Source organism: Dreissena polymorpha, chromosome 6, assembly GCF_020536995.1.
Source record: "Dreissena polymorpha isolate Duluth1 chromosome 6, UMN_Dpol_1.0, whole genome shotgun sequence".
Lineage (NCBI taxonomy): Eukaryota > Metazoa > Mollusca > Bivalvia > Myida > Dreissenidae > Dreissena > Dreissena polymorpha.
Window position 1 is genome coordinate 14,869,537 of NC_068360.1, and position 18,063 is coordinate 14,887,599.

The 18,063-nt window shown below is 34.5% G+C and overlaps 1 protein-coding gene across 1 annotated transcript in view; it reads left to right on the top strand.

Annotated features, from left to right (window-relative positions):
* Positions 1 to 18,063, top strand: part of LOC127835393 (glypican-5-like) — a 104,458-nt gene that overhangs the window by 77,618 nt on the left and 8,777 nt on the right. The window contains exons 4-5 of the mRNA XM_052361804.1: positions 277 to 363; positions 1,598 to 1,758. Of these exons, the coding sequence (XP_052217764.1) occupies positions 277 to 363; positions 1,598 to 1,758 (248 nt within the window). The remainder of the gene's footprint in view (positions 1 to 276; positions 364 to 1,597; positions 1,759 to 18,063) is intronic.

Sequence of the window (18,063 nt, forward strand, 5' to 3'; positions counted from 1 at the left end):
AATGCGAGTTACACGAAGGCTGTTCTAGTTTTATGCAAATTATTTGATTGATTAGTTTTTGTTAACAGTATATTAATAAGTTTTTGTTTACAAATCGTTTGATTGATATTGTCTTTGTAATCATTTCAGTAGATTGATCAGCCTTTGTGAACATTTCATGTGATTGATTAGTTTTTGTTAACAGTATATTCATCAGTCTTAGTGAAGATTTCATTTGAATTATTAGTTGTGGTAAAACAGTAGATTGATACGCAATTATGTTTGTGACACTTTCAGGTGCAGGATCTATGTGGCATTACTATAGATGGCTCAAGTGCACCCTTCACACCGTCTATTTCAGTGACATCTAATGTTCAAACTGAGGTAAGGAATAGCCCTTTGCATGCTGGGAAATTTGTCGTCTGCTAAAATGTCGTCTGCTGAATTTCTAAAATTAGCATTTTCTTTGATTTTTTTTTCACAGAATACTATAAGAATAGCAAACAGTTTGGATCCTGATGAGACGCCACAGAACGTGGCGTCTCATCTGGATCCAAACTGTTTGCTAAGGCCTTCAAAATTCGGATCCAGCACTGAAAGAGATCATTCTCAAGGTTTTATTCCAGATATGTCTTTGATAATTAAAATCTAGGATTGTGACACTGATCAAAAAGTTTCCAATAAGTGGTCCTGGTTTTCCCTTTTCCTCAAGTTATCAAGCAGTGTTGTTTTTGTCGTTCAAATTCCGGTCCGGTATTTGGACCCATTCCAAATGGAAAAGGATACATATATTTTTGCCCAGATGGGACCTTAAAATTCCAAATTGAAGGTTTTCTATAAAATAAAATATTTTGTTTTTAGATTCCAACATTTATTTCATCTCACATACAGCTCTATAAGTTGAACTTTACTAAATATAATCTTATAAACACTTATTCTTAATTTTGAAGTATTTGTTTGCAAAATAACAACAACACTCATTTCCCGAATTTTAGTCATTTTGTTTTTTGCAATTAAAAGGGACCCGGCTCCATTCCCAAACTGGTGAAAAAAACACTGTCCAGTACATTTGTTGGATTTAAAATATGATCCTGTTTGGTAGGTGAGAAGTTATGCAGTCAAGTGGAATGATGTTTAAATTTTCATGATTTTAGTGAGCAACCCTGTACCACTTTGGATCTCTTGTTTTGATCAAATGCACTTTTGTTCACAGTTTAATAAAAGGATGATTTCCAAAGTAATTGTCACAGCTAGATTCAAAAAAGAATGTTCACATTATGTATAAACAAGCAAAATAACCCTAATGACTAAGAATGATGTTTAAAATGAATGATTGATAGATGACCATGGATTTGGTTAAATAAAAAAGCCTTTTTAATGCTTCTTCTTTGATAATTTGGAAAATATTTGTTGAGTACTAACATTGTATTGATGTATAGTACTAATATTGTGTTGATGTCAGGAAATAAGTACTAAAGACTGCATGGCGCAGTGGTAGCTGATTTTGTATCCAGGGGGATTGAAATTCAAGCCTATACAAGACATAATAAAAATTATATTTAGTGACATTTAAAAAAATACAAAAATCTGTCATTAAGCCCTTTTCACATAACTGCAGGTGACAGGTCCACTATCAATAGAGTTGATGCAGGCCACCATGAACCTGATTGATGCCAAGGGACTGTACACCAACCTGGCAGACGACATTTGTGCCGAGCCCGCCAAGTTTGAACAGAACCCCCAGAGTGCGACGTGCTGGAACGGGACAGAAATATCAGCGTAAGAATTTGAGCCAAGCTCTGGGAACATTGGGCTTAATGTGTGTGGGTCATGTGTCGTCGAAGACTAGCCTGTGAAGTCCACACAGGCTTATTAGGGTCTTCACTTTGTGCCTCAACTTGGATTTTTGGTTGAAAGAGAAAAATACCATGAAAGGGAAAGTGTCGTCCCTGATCAGCCTATGAAGACTGCACAGGCTAATCTGGAATGACGCTTAACAGGCATGCATTAAGCCCAGTTTTTGTGTATTTATGCCACATCAAAGTGGTAGGCATGAAGAACTGCACTTGCCCGTCTGTCTGTCAGAATATGGGTTATGTTTTTTAGATTTGGGTTGGATGCCTCGTCAAGCCTCTTAAACTTGTGTGAGGATTGGTTCATGAACTTTTTTGTGCAGCCATTCTCTCCCTATCTCTTATTCCTGAATTACATCGAAAGCCTTATATGGCTTATGGAAATGCTGTCGAGTCCGTTTCCTCGGACTAAAAACAAGTACTTGGTGTCTTTAGGGGAAATCAAAGAGTGCTCGCACAGTGGGACAAAGGCGGACACCATATCCACTACTCCATGGTGACTGTAAAGAAGGTCAATTGTCAGTTACTGGTGCAAGAAAGTAAAATTAGTACTAGTACGCCAGCTTACCCAGGAAAAGAGTGAGCAGGTGAACTTATACCACCATGATAAAATTGACTGTACTGTTAAAATTTGCAAAAAACCCCAAACAAACCCATCTACACAAACAAACAAAAGATAAATTCTGGTTTGTAATTATTTTTTGAGCCTTTTGAACGTTTGAAAGTCCACTCAGTCTCTGTAGTCTGCACAGGCTAATCAGGGAGGTCACTTGCTGTGTTTATGGAATTTCTTCTTTGAAAGAATTTTTCTTCTAAACCAAAATCCATTCTAGGTGTAAAGTATCGTCACAAAATAGCCTTAAGAAGGCTTAAATCAGGGATTTTCCACATATGTATTAACCCTTTCAGCGCGGGAACCGAATTTTAAAGGCCTTTGCAAACAGTTTGGATCCAGATGAGACGCCACAAAACGTGGCGTCTCATCAGGATCCAAACTGTTTGCTATTCTAATAGTATTCTTTGAAAAAAAATCGAAGAAAATGATAATTTTTTTTAATTCAGCAGACGACATTTTAGCAGACGACAAATTTCCCAGCATGCAAAGGGTTAAGTTTTGTTTCTGAGAGCAAGGATCATAATAAAGTGTTTTTTGGTAAATCCAAGCCATCACTCTGCTATTAGAATCATGTGTTTCTGCATCACTTTTGATGGATGTTTTTCTCAGCTTCCCAGTAAAAAATATGATAATAAAAACAAGCTATTTGTTTGTTTTAATAGTTTAGTGAATGTTTTCGTTTCTTGATTTAAGTGATAACTGCAGCTATTACCACATGCGTTTGCTGGCATGATATCATTCTTGAAGACGTAGAACTGTCGACTAGGTTATGTGCGATAACCTGGACTGGCATTTACCACACATTGGCTGCATTAAACATTCTGGAGTTTTGTTTTTTTTAACAAATTGGTTAACCCTTTACCTTAGATCGGTATTTTGAAGCATTTGCAGTCCCATATAAAGTTAAATTCAATTAAATACCTTTCTTACTAAATTCAAATTGTAAATGCTGCATTACAAACCCTTAGTAACTGATGAGCAGCAAACTTGAACAGACTGTGAGTTACTCGCAGACTGTTGTGGTTTAATGCTGTTTGCACTGTGAGTTACTCGCAGGCTGTTGTGGTTTAATGCTGTTTGCACTGTGAGTTACTCGCAGGCTGTTGTGGTTTAATGCTGTTTGCACTGTGAGTTACTCGCAGGCTGTTGTGGTTTAATGCTGTTTGCACATAGCCATTTTTACTTTGCTTCTGAGGGGGAATGGGTTAATATGCACCTTAGTGCGCAAACATTTAAAAATGAAAGATATTAGGCTGGGAGGAAGAAAACTATTACTTCACAGTTAAATTTTGTTGTTGTTTTATTTACAAGGTATCATATTAAAACCAATTAATCAGTCTGGGAAGCATTCTACAAACTTTTAGCTTAGTCACCAGCGCAAATGTCAGAACTACAAAAAACAAAAATTGTATGTAGATTTTTTAACTAACTTTACAGGTGTCAGTGTAAGATTGTGTCATAAATTTTTTAAACAATTCCTAGAGATTATTAATTTCTGTTAATTAATACAATTTTTAAAATTTTATCTTTAACTTTGGATGTCTTAGAATTGCAACAGCTGAGCCTTAAAAGATACGACATTAGTAGTACTTTTTGTTGCTCCATTTTATGTTTAATTTAAATCTAAAAAAGTTATCTTAATTAATAGCATTAGTTTTTGCTAAAGTCAATTAACTTGGATTCTTAAACTGTATTTAAACAAATGGAATTTCACAAATCTGAGTTTTTGTACAACATGTGTTGTTCTTAGCACAATGTTTGCCCCTGTTATTTATACCACAGAGGGCGGGCAGATTGCAATGTTTGCAACGATAACATGTGTTTCTTGTAGTTTCTGAGGTACAATTAGGTGTTTTGCCCTGTTTAACGCCTTCATATTTTTAATTCATACATAGTGTTATCAGATGTTGAAACAAGTTCATTGCCCTTATAATGCTTATATTCACTTAAAAAATGTCTGACGGCTGTAAAACTACAAAAGCTGCCCATTACTGAACCACATGCAAAGTTCACAATACCAGCAAGAGTTGTATTGTAAAACATTACACTTTATTGTTTCATATAAAAGGGAGTCTCGCTCACAGTTTGGTAAATCTACTATTTTCAAACAAATCTCATTCATTCAAAATATAATGTAGACTATACATTTCATTCGAACAAGCAAAATAACTGTCGTGACTAAGAAATTAAAAAAATGTATGTATGTTTATTTATAATCATCAACCACAATTGTAAAAATTTAAAGCATTTTAAATGCTTTAATTGATTATTAAATAGCAAAATGTCACAAAATTGTTTACAGACTATTTCTCAGAAACTATATAAGATATCAACATGATGAAGCTGCTTCATTGGTGTATAGCTATAAATGGCTGGGGATATCATTTTAATGAATGTGCTTTTTATTATTCCCCCCTCCCCCTCGAAGAAGAGGGGATATATTGTTTTGCACATGTCGGTCGGTCTGTCCGTCGGTCCGTCCATCAGATGGTTTCTGGATTATAACTCAAAAGAACGCTTAGGCCTTAAGTTTTATCATTTATTTTTCATTTTTAGTTTATTTCTTTTAAACTATTCCAAATACGATAGGCTAAATTGTTACTAAATTAATTTCAAGATATTTAACCCTTTCCCACTCGGAAGCAAAGAGAAAATGGTTATGTGCAAACAGCATAAAACCAGAACAGTCTGCAAGTAACTCGCAGACGGTTAACTTCAGGTTGTATGCTGTTTGCTGCTCATCAGTATCTAAGGTTTGGAAAAGAAGCCATAAGAACTTGAATCTTGTAAGAAAGGTCTTTAATAAAATTGAACTTTCCAAGGGACTACAAACACGTCAAAATACATTTTTAAGTGGTAAAGAAACAATAAAAAATCTTTGCACAAGTCCTTTTAAGTGTGTTGTTTTCATGGGATTAAACCAATATGCACCATTAAAAGTGCACAGAGAGGTCGTCGTGGTGTAGAGGATATGGTGTTTGCATAGCGACCGGGAAGTCACAGGTGCGATCCCCACTGTGTGAGCGTTCTTTAGATCTCCCACATAGACAAAAAGTACTGGTTATAGTCCCAGGAAACAGACAGGAGAGTGTTTCAACTAAGCCTTATAAGGCTTTGGATGCAATCAAGCTAAAATAAATAGGTTTAAACTAAACTTGAAGTGCACAGATAGATGTATGGGATTTGGTTTTGATTCATGCAAAGAATAGGCATAAGAAATTCTTTGTAATGTATCTCATTTTATAAAAATATCTATTCCATTGTTAAACAGCAAGGATACGTTTGCAAAATGGATTTGGCACAATGCCATTGAAACATTTTAAAATTAAATTGTCATTAATAATGCTTCATAAAATAATCTGAAATGTTGATTCTGTACCAAGTGATGTAATGAAGCAATTGGCATATATGTTGTTAAAGACTGTTTTCAGTTTTAAAGTTGTGATGATATTCTGAAATTAATGATAGACGAAAATTCTTCAAACATGAGATTTCATATGATGCAAGAACTTTATGATGTTTAAGTCAGTTGGCAGAGAAGTGCATTATTTCAAAGAAATATGGCTTTTATGTCAAAAGTTTTTTTACAGTCAATTTCTAGAGAAACTGTATCACTAAGGCATTGGAACGACTTAGACTTAATGATCTATCCATCATTATCTAAACTACAGGTTCAATTTTTATCCTAGTCGAAGGCTACACTTTTATGCACATTATTTTGCCCCCCCCCCCCACCCCCAAGAAGTGCACTTCTTTTCAACATTAACTTTATAACCCACTTCATATTAAGTCCAACTACAAAAATGTGTAGTGTGATTTGAGGGAAGATGGTAATAAACTCTTTAATGTGGAAAAATCTTGGCGTAACTATTGTCTATTATGCCTAAACAGTCATAGTGCACATCTGTTTTTTGTAATGTGGTCTTAAAAAAGGCCATTACACTTGTTTCAAATTTATCAAAATGTACTTTCAAGATTTTTAAGGTCATGGGGTATTACCCATGCATTTAAAAAAACAAGCAAACTGTTTCATGGTGTTTTAAATGTGGCTCACAGCTGCATATACCCACCGGAGTTGTCAAAGAATACAAGAAGATTTTGGATTTCTGGAGTTGTAATTTGCTGACTTTCAGAAAATGTTCCTATTGATAACACTTATTTAATGCTCCCAATACACTGTTTGTTTTGGTCCAAATTTGGGGCTCCCATTCGGTCCAATGTCCAATCTCAAAGAGATTTTACTTTTCCCAAATGACAGTCTGAAATTCCATATTGAAGGTTTCCAGTGATTTTTTTTGCTTTTATTTGTTACAGCCTGTGCCATTTCAATTGGGAAAATTAGCACGATAAACCGTGAAATTGGGAAAAATAGCACGATAAACCATAAAATTGGGAAATTTTAAGCATTATAAATATGATAAGTAACACAGGATGTTTAAAAAATAAAGTTGAGATATTGAGTTAAGAAATCATTATTAAGTAATAAGAGACATCTTTAAAAAAAAACAAAAAAAAAACAAAAAAAAACAACATTATTTGGCTTTTTGGGGAAATTTTGGTCAGATTTTTGGGAAAAAAGGTAGAATTTCCCGATTGGGAAGCAGCCGAAAATCGGCGGTAATTTTGAGCAAAAAAAATCACTGGTTTCCACAACTTTTTTTTGTTAAAAAATATCTCAACATTTGGGTAATCTCCCATAAATATCAACTTTAAGTTCATCTCCCATCCATCTCAATGAATTGAACCTTATCAAATATAATATGTTGAAAACACTTTTATTCTCAATTTTAAAGTATTTCTAAGCAAAAATAACAACTTTTAATTCCCAATTAGTCAAAAAGACAAAATGGTGAATAAAAACATTTCAATAACATTTGACCGCATTTTGAATTTTCAAAATATATTTATCAATGTCACAAATTATCTACCAGCCTTGACACATTCTGAAATTCTGGGTCAATTTCTTCGAGTTATGTAACAATTTTATTTTCAAAGAGGTCGTCAAAACGAGACAAAGTAGTAAATATTTCCGCAAAAAAAGTGAGTAGGATATAAAACGATGAAATAAAGATTACGACCTGTCTTTCTCCATTTATCACTCATCACTTGATATCTGTTAAAGATATAAGACACTTTGCTCGGAATTTATGTAACCTGCCTAGGTGATATAAATGAAGAAATGTTTACTCTAAAATAAAAATGTTCGTTAATAATATGCCTTTAACCTATTGGAGCCCAGAGTATAACAAAATAAGATAATTTTTTCAACTGACATTGTAATTTATATGACAATGTTTTTTTTTTCAATTTTCTGTTACAAATACATTCCAAAAAATGACCCTAGAGATTGCTAGAGATTGTGAATATTTATCATACAGTGTTTACCGGTAAGTATCATTTTAAAATTGGCTTTAATATAAATATGCAGCGGTTTTATGTTCTGCTTCTTAGGAATAATGACATGAGTTTTTTTTCAGCTTTTTCGGGAGATAGCCCATTGGATTTAAAAATACATGAAAGAGTTCAACATCTTTAACCCTTTGAGCGCTGGAACCGGATTTTGAAGGCCTTTGCAAACAGTTTGGATCCAGATGAGACGCCACAAAACGTGGCGTCTCATCTGGATCCAAACTGTTTGCTATTCTGATAGTATTCTTTGAAAAATATCAAAGAAAATGCTAATTTTAGAAACAGTTTTCCACATAACAAGCTTCACCTTCTTCTGAAGAACTAGTTCTTTCAACATGTTGAACATCAGTCAGCACTTTGCTTTCGGAAATCAACGATGACGATGCAAAAGAGTCACTTGTTATTAAGTACTATCATCAACAATCAAAGGAGTTTCAATGGGAGAACTTGTACTTGTTGACGACATTTGATTATTTAATGACGCTTGCTTTAAAAAATGAATAGTTTTCGTTTGGCCAGGTTTTGGCTTAGAAATCTTTTTCATGTACTATTTCTAATTGTGTGACATATTTGGCTTCCATTCAGCCGAATTACAAAACGCTTGAATTTCATCACAAATATAATAAGCGCCTGAACAACACAGAGAATAACGGGCACACGAATAATGCCGATGTTATCCAAATTGAGGTTAAGTCTAAAAACCCGTATGAGACTGGATCCGACGTAACGCTGTAATCTGCGGTTTTTTTCCCGATTTGGAATTTTTAAGCAAATTTGGGGAAAAAAGTATACTTTTTGTGATTGGGAATAATAGCTGATTTTGGGCTATAAAATCGGTAAAAAAAACCTGGTCATTAATGTTATATGTATATTAATGAACAAAATTGTTATATGAGTTAATATTATGTGTTTTTTTGTATATTTAGTTCGTTCTTTTTTCACTCTTAAACTCACTGACTCACACTCACTCATATAAATTTGAAGTTCACAAGCGGGTGATAATGTTAGTTAATGACTGGCTGCACCTTACTATTTGTATCAGCCTTTTTGGAGAAAAAACTGAGCTTAATGCATGTGCAAAAAGTGTCATCTCAGATTAGCCTGTACTGTCTGCACAGGCTTATCAGGGGTTGCAAATTCACCTTGTATTGAATATTTAGTTAGCCTGTACTGTCTGCACAGGCTTATCAGGGGTTGCAAATTCACCTTGTATTGAATATATAGTTAGCCTGTACTGTCTGCACAGACTTATCAGGGGTTGCAAATTCACCTTGTATTGAATATTTAGTTAGCCTGTACTGTCTGCACAGACTTATCAGGGGTTGCAAATTCACCTTGTATTGAATATTTAGTTAGCCTGTACTGTCTGCACAGACTTATCAGGGGTTGCAAATTCACCTTGTATTGAATATTTAGTTAGCCTGTACTGTCTGCACAGGCTTATCAGGGGTTGCAAATTCACCTTGTATTGAATATATAGTTAGCCTGTACTGTCTGCACAGGCTTATCAGGGGTTGCAAATTCACCTTGTATTGAATATTTAGTTAGCCTGTACTGTCTGCACAGGCTTATCAGGGGTTGCAAATTCACCTTGTATTGAATATTTAGTTAGCCTGTACAGTCTGCACAGGCTTATCAGGGGTTGCAAATTCAATTTGTATTGAATATTTAGTTAGCCTGTACTGTCTGCACAGACTTATCAGGGGTTGCAAATTCACCTTGTATTGAATATTTAGTTAGCCTGTACTGTCTGCACAGACTTATCAGGGGTTGCAAATTCACCTTGTATTGAATATTTAGTTAGCCTGTACTGTCTGCACAGGCTTATCAGGGGTTGCAAATTCGCCTTGTATTGAATATATAGTTAGCCTGTACTGTCTGCACAGACTTATCAGGGGTTGCAAATTCACCTTGTATTGAATATTTAGTTAGCCTGTACTGTCTGCACAGGCTTATCAGGGGTTGCAAATTCACCTTGTATTGAATATATAGTTAGCCTGTACTGTCTGCACAGGCTTATCAGGGGTTGCAAATTCACCTTGTATTGAATATTTAGTTAGCCTGTACTGTCTGCACAGGCTTATCAGGGGTTGCAAATTCACCTTGTATTGAATATTTAGTTAGCCTGTACTGTCTGCACAGGCTTATCAGGGGTTGCAAATTCAATTTGTATTGAATATTTAGTTAGCCTGTACTGTCTGCACAGGCTTATCAGGGGTTGCAAATTCATTTTGTATTGAATATTTAGTTAGCCTGTACTGTCTGCACAGGCTTATCAGGGGTTGCAAATTCACCTTGTATTGAATATTTAGTTAGCCTGTACTTTCTGCACAGGCTTATCAGGGGTTACAAATTGAACTTGTATTGAATATTTAGTTAGCCTGTACTGTCTGCACAGGCTTATCAGGGGTTGCAAATTGAACTTGTTTTGAATTGTATTGTATTGAATATTTAGTTGAAAGCTAGTCTCTTCCTATCAAAAAGCCAGTCGAGGCAGAAAGTGTTGTCCCTGATCAGCCTGTGAGGATTGCACAGCCTAATCTATGCCCACACTTAATTCACATTCATTAAACCTTGTTTTACCAGAGGAGGGCTCATATAAATGTGTTGTTTACTAGAGAGCCTGCACATTACTTATATGAGTCGCGTTCTAAGAAAACTGGGCATAATGCATGTGCGTAAAGTGTCGTCCCAGATTAGCCTGTGCAGTCCGCACAGGCTTATCAGGGACGACACTTTCCGCTTTTATGGTATTTTTAGTTTCAAGGAAGTCCCTCCTAACCGAAAATCAAGTTTAGGCGGAAAGTGTCGTCCCTGATTATCTAGTGCGGACTGCACAGGCTAATCTGGGATGACACTTTACGCACATGCATTCTGCCCAGTTCATTCTCAGAACAAGGCTCATATGATTGCAAGCAGGTACTGATGAAAATTACTTTTGCTTGCCAAAGAACCTGCCAAGGAATGACAAAATGTTATTTTTGGTCTTGACACTTAACTATAAAATGAACCACTGATTACAAAGTTGCAAATCATTGGTCATCAAACTAAGCAGACATTGCTTTGAAAGGTTATGGAATATCTGTGTTAAGATGGCCCTATTTAGTTGTGTGTCTTGTAAAGCTTATTTATTACATTTTAGTTTTATTGTCTATTGTTTTATCCTAATATAATGGCATAATCATTTTAATCCTCCTCCTCTGATGATTACCATCATCTTTATCATCATCAGCAGCAGCAGCAGTATCATCAACCACAACATCATCATCATCAACATCATAATAATAATTTAAAAAATATATCAAAAACAACAACATCATCAATGTCTTAATAATCAGTGTGATAAACATCATCATTATCACTATAACCTAACTATCATCAACACCACCACCATCAACAACAACATGCATGACACCATTATTATCATCAGTCATCAACATAAAGTCATCATCTACATCATCATCAATACACATATAACCATAATAAACATGATCACCATGAACAACAACCGAAAATATCATCAGTGATTATTATCAGCAAATTTTCCCTCACATTATTATAATCTTCTGTTACCCATTTAATTTGTCAATATTTTTCATGATATAATTCAAACTGACTATATGTTTGTGCAGTAGCTTGAAGACACCGTTAATGAGCTGCATAGGGAAACAAAGCAAACAGTCGGAGCTGATTGATGAGAATTCAGGTCAACAGTCTCTACTTCAAAAGGAATAAAAAAATAAACGACATCTTTTCATTAAGGACACGGAGGAATTATTCTATTTGTTTTTGTCGTTATTAAAGTTTCCGGACTTAAATGATAATCCATATAAATGTATGTGCACATGCATAGGAAGTTAACAATGTGAATGAAATGCTTTTATTGCCTGAATACTGCATGTTGAAAGTGCTTTATCTTTTTGGGTTAAAACCCTGTTTAAAGTAGAGGAGTAAAATTTGTTTTTTCATCATTTTTGTCAAGTGTGCCGCATTCAGCTCTATATAGTTGTCACAATGCAGGTGTGTGTGCATCAGTTTGTGTGTTTGTACTGTTTATATTTCAATTCCAGCTGAAACATTATTTTATGGAAGTTTGGACATTTAACATCTTTTATAAGCTCCCTTTAAAACACAACTATGTTATAAGCTTCCTTGACATCTTTAAACTCTGTAATTAGCTACCATGACTGTGTTTTACTCTGTAACTATTTCTGTTTAAAACACACAATCTGTCATTAGCTCTCTTTAATGCACATAACTCTGTGATAATCACCCTTTACTAAAAATAACTCTGAAATAAGCTACCTTTACAGCACATAACTCTGTGATTAGCTCCCTTTATAGCACATAACTCTGTGATAAGCTCCCTTTACAGCACATAACTCTGTGATAAGCTCCCTTTACAGCACATTACTCTGTGATAAGCTCCCTTTACAGCACATAACTCTGTGATAAGCTCCCTTTACAGAACATAACTCTGTGATAAGCTCCCTTTACAGCACATAATTCTGTGATAAGCTCCCTTTACAGCACATAAATCTGTGATAAGCTCCCTTTACTAAAAATAACTCTGTGATAAGCTCCCTTTACTAAAAATAACTCTGTGATAAGTTTCCTTCCTTGAAAGAACATGGTTAGCTTCTTTGCAGTACATTAAATGTAATGTAATTATATCCATGTACGGCACATAAATCTGTGATTTGCTCCTTTTAAAGCACAACTCTGTGATAAGCTCCCTCTACAACACAACTCAGTGATTAGCTCCCTTATAATGAAAAGCTGAAGAAAATATTAACAAAGTTAGAAATTTTCACATATTATGGGCACATGGTTTGTTATTCTTACGAAATTACTTTGGAATTGGATTTCACTAACATGCAGTTTTACTTCTCATGTATAGACATAGGCAATGTGTTCTATAGAGCATGTTTTCTGCATTTTCAATGCAACATTGTACCGTCTTACATAAGTATAACATGTCTGTGCATTTCTGTGATTCCCTGAGCATGAGTACAGCTTCAATTGAAATATAATATTTTTCAAAATACAGTCAAGTTGAATTCTTACAAATGCTTATATGTACAAATTTAAGAAGTATCTTACTGTTTAAACTGAGCAGGTTAACGCTATTGCATGCAGACACATATTTATTAGTTAACGCCATTGCATGCAGACACATATTTATTAGTCACACTTATCTGTCGGGGTTGCAATTTCATACCCACTGCAACATGGTGTTTATATTGCAATTACTTTCACTAATATTAAGTGTTGAATTTCTGAATTATCCCAGAGCCCCACACATTAGAAATTTAATCAGCGGCTATGAGTATATAGCATATGGAAAGCAGACGAATGAAGATTTCTGTTTCCAATACAGTGTTATTGCATTGATATTTTCAAGGGATTAATTTCGTCTGCAGGCCCCCTGTATGTCGGTTGGAGTTGTATTACCTTTGCATGTCATGATGACATTGTTTCGAGGCGATTAAATCTGTCATAAAATGATCTGTTCGTAAGGCCATCTGAAAGAAACTTTGTGAACTGTGTAATTTTCACGTGCAACTATTCATACTAGACAATTAAAAAAACTGACAGTTCGCAAATTTCATTGAAAGCTGTCAGATAGTTTTATTTATTCATGTTCTATGTTATCTACTGTTTTATGGCTTTCTGTTTTGTTTCTATCATCACATTTACAGATTGCAGTTGCATGTGTTTTCAACTCATAAAGATGAAAGCATAAGATCAAGTGCGTTTTTTCAAGTATGCATGCTGTTGTTACTTTCAAGATTTTGACATTCAGTCTGTGATCGTTTGTTGTTTTCAAGATATTGTAGCCTGTCTAGGCTTCAGTGGTTTATCTGTTGTGCATTATTTTATATAATTTATCATAGACTTAACCCATTTATGCCTAGTGGACTCTCCCATCCTTCTAAATTGGATAAATTTATTTCCAAAATTAGGTATGTCTAGTATATTTATTTCTATATTTAGAATATTTCTTACAGAAATTTCTTTAAGCAAAGAGCGCAGACCCTGATGAGACGCTGCATTATGCGGCGTCTCATCTGGGTCTACACTGTTTGCTAAGGCATTTTTTCTAGACGCTAGGCATAAATGGGTTAATAACTGTTAATGTTTTTACTCTAAAAAGAGCACAAATCATTAATGAAATAATTCAATATGTACTGTTAATTTTTTAGAAAATAAATAAATAAAAAGGGCTAATCTCAGACAAAACGTGGCACCCATGCATTAAGCCCTGTTTTCCCAGAATATGCATTAAGCCCTGTTTTCCCAGAACATGCATTAAGCCCTGTTTTCCCAGAAGATGCATAAAGCCCTGTTTTCCCAGAACATGCATTAAGCCCTGTTTTCCCAGAACATGCATTAAGCCCTGTTTTTCTAGAGCAAGACTCATATATATGTGTGCATAGTTTTGCAGCCCAGGACTTATCCTTCTGTTACACTTCAATCAATGAATTGCAAGGATTGGAATTGAGGGAACATGTTTGCGTATCGTAGGTGTGGAGGATTTGTTTTATTAGAAACGTAATCTTGTTCACTTCTCAAAATTCATTTTTTGGGGGTAATCTAGTTATGGCCTAATGGTCTTTAACCTTTACCTCTTAGTAACGTATTTAGACGCATTTGTATTTCCTTAGAAAGTTACATTTAATTAAAGACCTTTCTTACTAGATTCAAATTTTAAAAGTTTCATTTTAGACAATTAGATACTGATGAGCAGCAGACAGTATAAAATCTGAACAGACTGGTTGTTACTCGCAGGCTGTTCTGGTTTTATGCTGTTTGCACATAGCCATTTTCCCTTTGCCTCTAAACGGGAAAGGTTTAATTGGAATTTAAATTAAGGGCACTTTTGATTACGAACAGCTATTCACATTTTTAATATGCTGACTGAACCTTTTATAATTGCATTTAGCAGTATGACATACATAACATTATGTTATATTGTGTTGTCTATGGTGGAAGGTCTCAAATAACAACTAAACAATTTTACCCATGCAGTGGCACGATTGTTTCTGTTGTATTATAGCAATAAATATTTTCAATGTGGGTGCATTGAATAAAATGTAAAAGATATCAGCCCGTTCAATACAATATAATATTCCCAGTATTTGTCCAACGCATTAGACATGTATTTTTGATTTTGTTATCTCATCAAATGTTAATTGATTAATTTTTCCTAGGATTCAACTTTTTTCATGTATATAGATTTTTGTTTGAATAATTGTATAATTTGTTTGTATTATTGATCTTTATGATGATGATGAAATGATGAAGTAGAAGAAGAAGGTGATGATGATAATGGTGGCTCTAATTTGAGGAAAAGGTCAGGGTGAAGAAGTGACCTGTTTTAAAGAAATGCATAAATAATGTCATTCTTAACTTTTCCCATAAGCTTCAATTGTTTGCATATTCAAACATAAGATTACATTGGAGTACACAATGAATTATTCATAGGTCTAAAATGATAAGAAATAGATGGAAGATTTTTAAGAAGGGGTTCTCTTTAATAGCTGGAATGTCCCCATGGCCGATTTGTTAAACAAATTTTTCCTGGAATGGCAAAGCATTCATCTGGGAACCACAGCCATTGTTAAAATGCATAGATCTTGTATATAAACCAGTCATAGACACAGCAGAAAAAACATTCCCTTCTCAGTGTGAGCTTCCAAATTTAAATATATTGAGACATTAACTTTGAGAATTTTCAAATTATAGTGAAAAACAAAAGTCCTAAATCAGCAGGAACATTATTTTTTTGTTACATCGTACATTCTGTTTAGCATTACCAATTTCAAAATTTCCAAGACAAAAAGAAGTGGATGTGAGAAAAATACATTTAGGTAGATATGTGAGTGTTTTATATAGTTTCGGGGATTTTGCAGATAATTTGTTATTCTTACATAATTACTTTGAAATTGGGTTTCACTTGGGTGCAGAAATCTTTTCCATTATGTGGTAACTTCAATTTTGCAGACTTTCCATGGGCTTGAATTTGTCTTGCAGCATAAAATTGAAACTTTGTTTCTTGGAATTCATTTTTGCGCGAGGAGCTTGGCTGTGTTTACTGTAAAAGTATTTGAATTTGTGGGGTCTAGATTTGAAGCATACACCTTATTTGCTTGGTATTAAAATCTGGCATTTTTATGTTCATACATTTTTATTCAATAATGATGAGAACAAAATGCAGTGTTGTGAATGCAATTCTATTTTGATCATGCTGAACGTTTAGAAATAAGACCACGGTAAAATAAAACAATGTTACAGTATGAATGAATTTAAATAAGACCGTCAAAAACAAAATATGCATCATGTAACCTCACCATCTAAAATGTAAATTACCCAAAACCAATATTTTTTAATTGACTGATTTTTTTCCTCAATAAAATCCACCTAATTTTTGTAAAATATTTGATTATATTCTTAGGGCCATGTTTTACCACAAAGTAAAATCATAAATAACGAGACCTGTCTCAAGAAGGGCCTGCTTTGATAGTATTAGACACATTTTCTGCCAGTCACCAGATCAAATGAAAAAATTGACCGCAAAGGTATATTTGAAGTTGGATATCTGCAGTAGTTATATGGTATATATTCCTGAAACACACAATTATAATTTCCAGCCTAATGCAGCACACATGCCTCTGGAAGTCTGCAGGATCAATTATGTGCAGAATTGTTTTTGGGCGTACTGGAGTTGAAAGCCATTTTAATTACTTTGTTGTTGGTTTTTGATGCATGTTTTTTTGGCTGAGCTGTTCTCTCTCTACACCCAAACTAATTATGTGGGTGAAATTCAGCACATCATTTTATGGGAACAATTAAATAAATATTCAAAAATCTTTACCAGGTCTTGAAAAGAAGACATATCATTTTTTACACCCCAGCAAATGAAGTTTTATAGTTTACAACGCATAAATTTGACATTCTTGATCAATTTGACCAGTTTAGGTCAGTAAAATACAATAAAGGTAGTCAAGAGTATTTTAAACAGTTGCTATTGTGTTATTTGGACAACACATATAAATTATGGTCCGCCTGATGTTACTGGCTGGGTTACACGCAACTAAGATGCACGGTGGGGTATTGCCTTATTCTATTTTGATTAACACTGGTCATTTTTTAAAACAGAAAAAAGATGCTATCAATTATTATTCTAAAATATTTTTTAAATGTTATAGAATAAACATACGTGAATATGTTCTGGTTAAGACCTTTTTGCAAGTTATAATTTTTGACTAAAGGCGAAAATGCTGTTAAAATCATTGATAATGAACTAGTTGATACCAGACCAGTCTTCATCTTTTTTACCCCAACAAAGGCTGAAGGACACAGTTTTGGCATTTTCCAGTCTGCCCATTCGTCCATCTGTCAGTCCGTCCATCTGTCACAAACTTTTAAGTTATGGTGGGGGTTATCAATTCAAGGACTTTGCCTGATAATTTGGGGCTGTGTGGCCTGTCAGTATTTGTCATAAGACCCTAAGTGGGGTTTTCACCATTTTGAGACTGGGGCTGGGTCCCTTTTAAGTGGGAAAATTTTCGGCGTTTAATAATTGGGAAACAAGATTTGTTGTTGTTTTGCTAAAAGATGCTTCAACATTGAGAATAAAAATGTTTTAGTATTATATTAATTAAGGTAACATTGGTTATAAGGTTAAGATCTGAAAAAAAATTTTTTTTTATACCCCCACAAACAAAGTTTAGGGGGGGGGTATATAGGAGTGAGATTGTCTGTCGGTCGGTTGGTCTGTATTAAGTGTTCGCTCTTTAATTCATGTTGTTTTCATCTGATCTTCACCAAACTTGGTCAGATGTTGTATCTAGATGATGTCTAGGTCAAGTTCAAATATGGGTCATGCCGGGTCAAAAACTAGGTCACGGGGTCACTTAGTGCGTTTTAAACATTGATCATTGTGTCCACTCTCTAATTCAAGTATTTTCTATCCAAGCTTCATCAAACTTGGTCAGAAGTTGTATCTAGATTATGTCTAGATCAAGTTTGAATATGGGTCATGCAAGTTCTAAAACTAGGTCACAGGGTCACAAAGTACGTTTTACACATTCAGCATGGTGTCTGCTCTGTAATTTAAGTAGTTTTCATCCGATCTTCACCAAACTTGGTCAGAAGTTGTATCTAGATGATGTCTAGGTCAAGTTTGAATATGGGTCATGC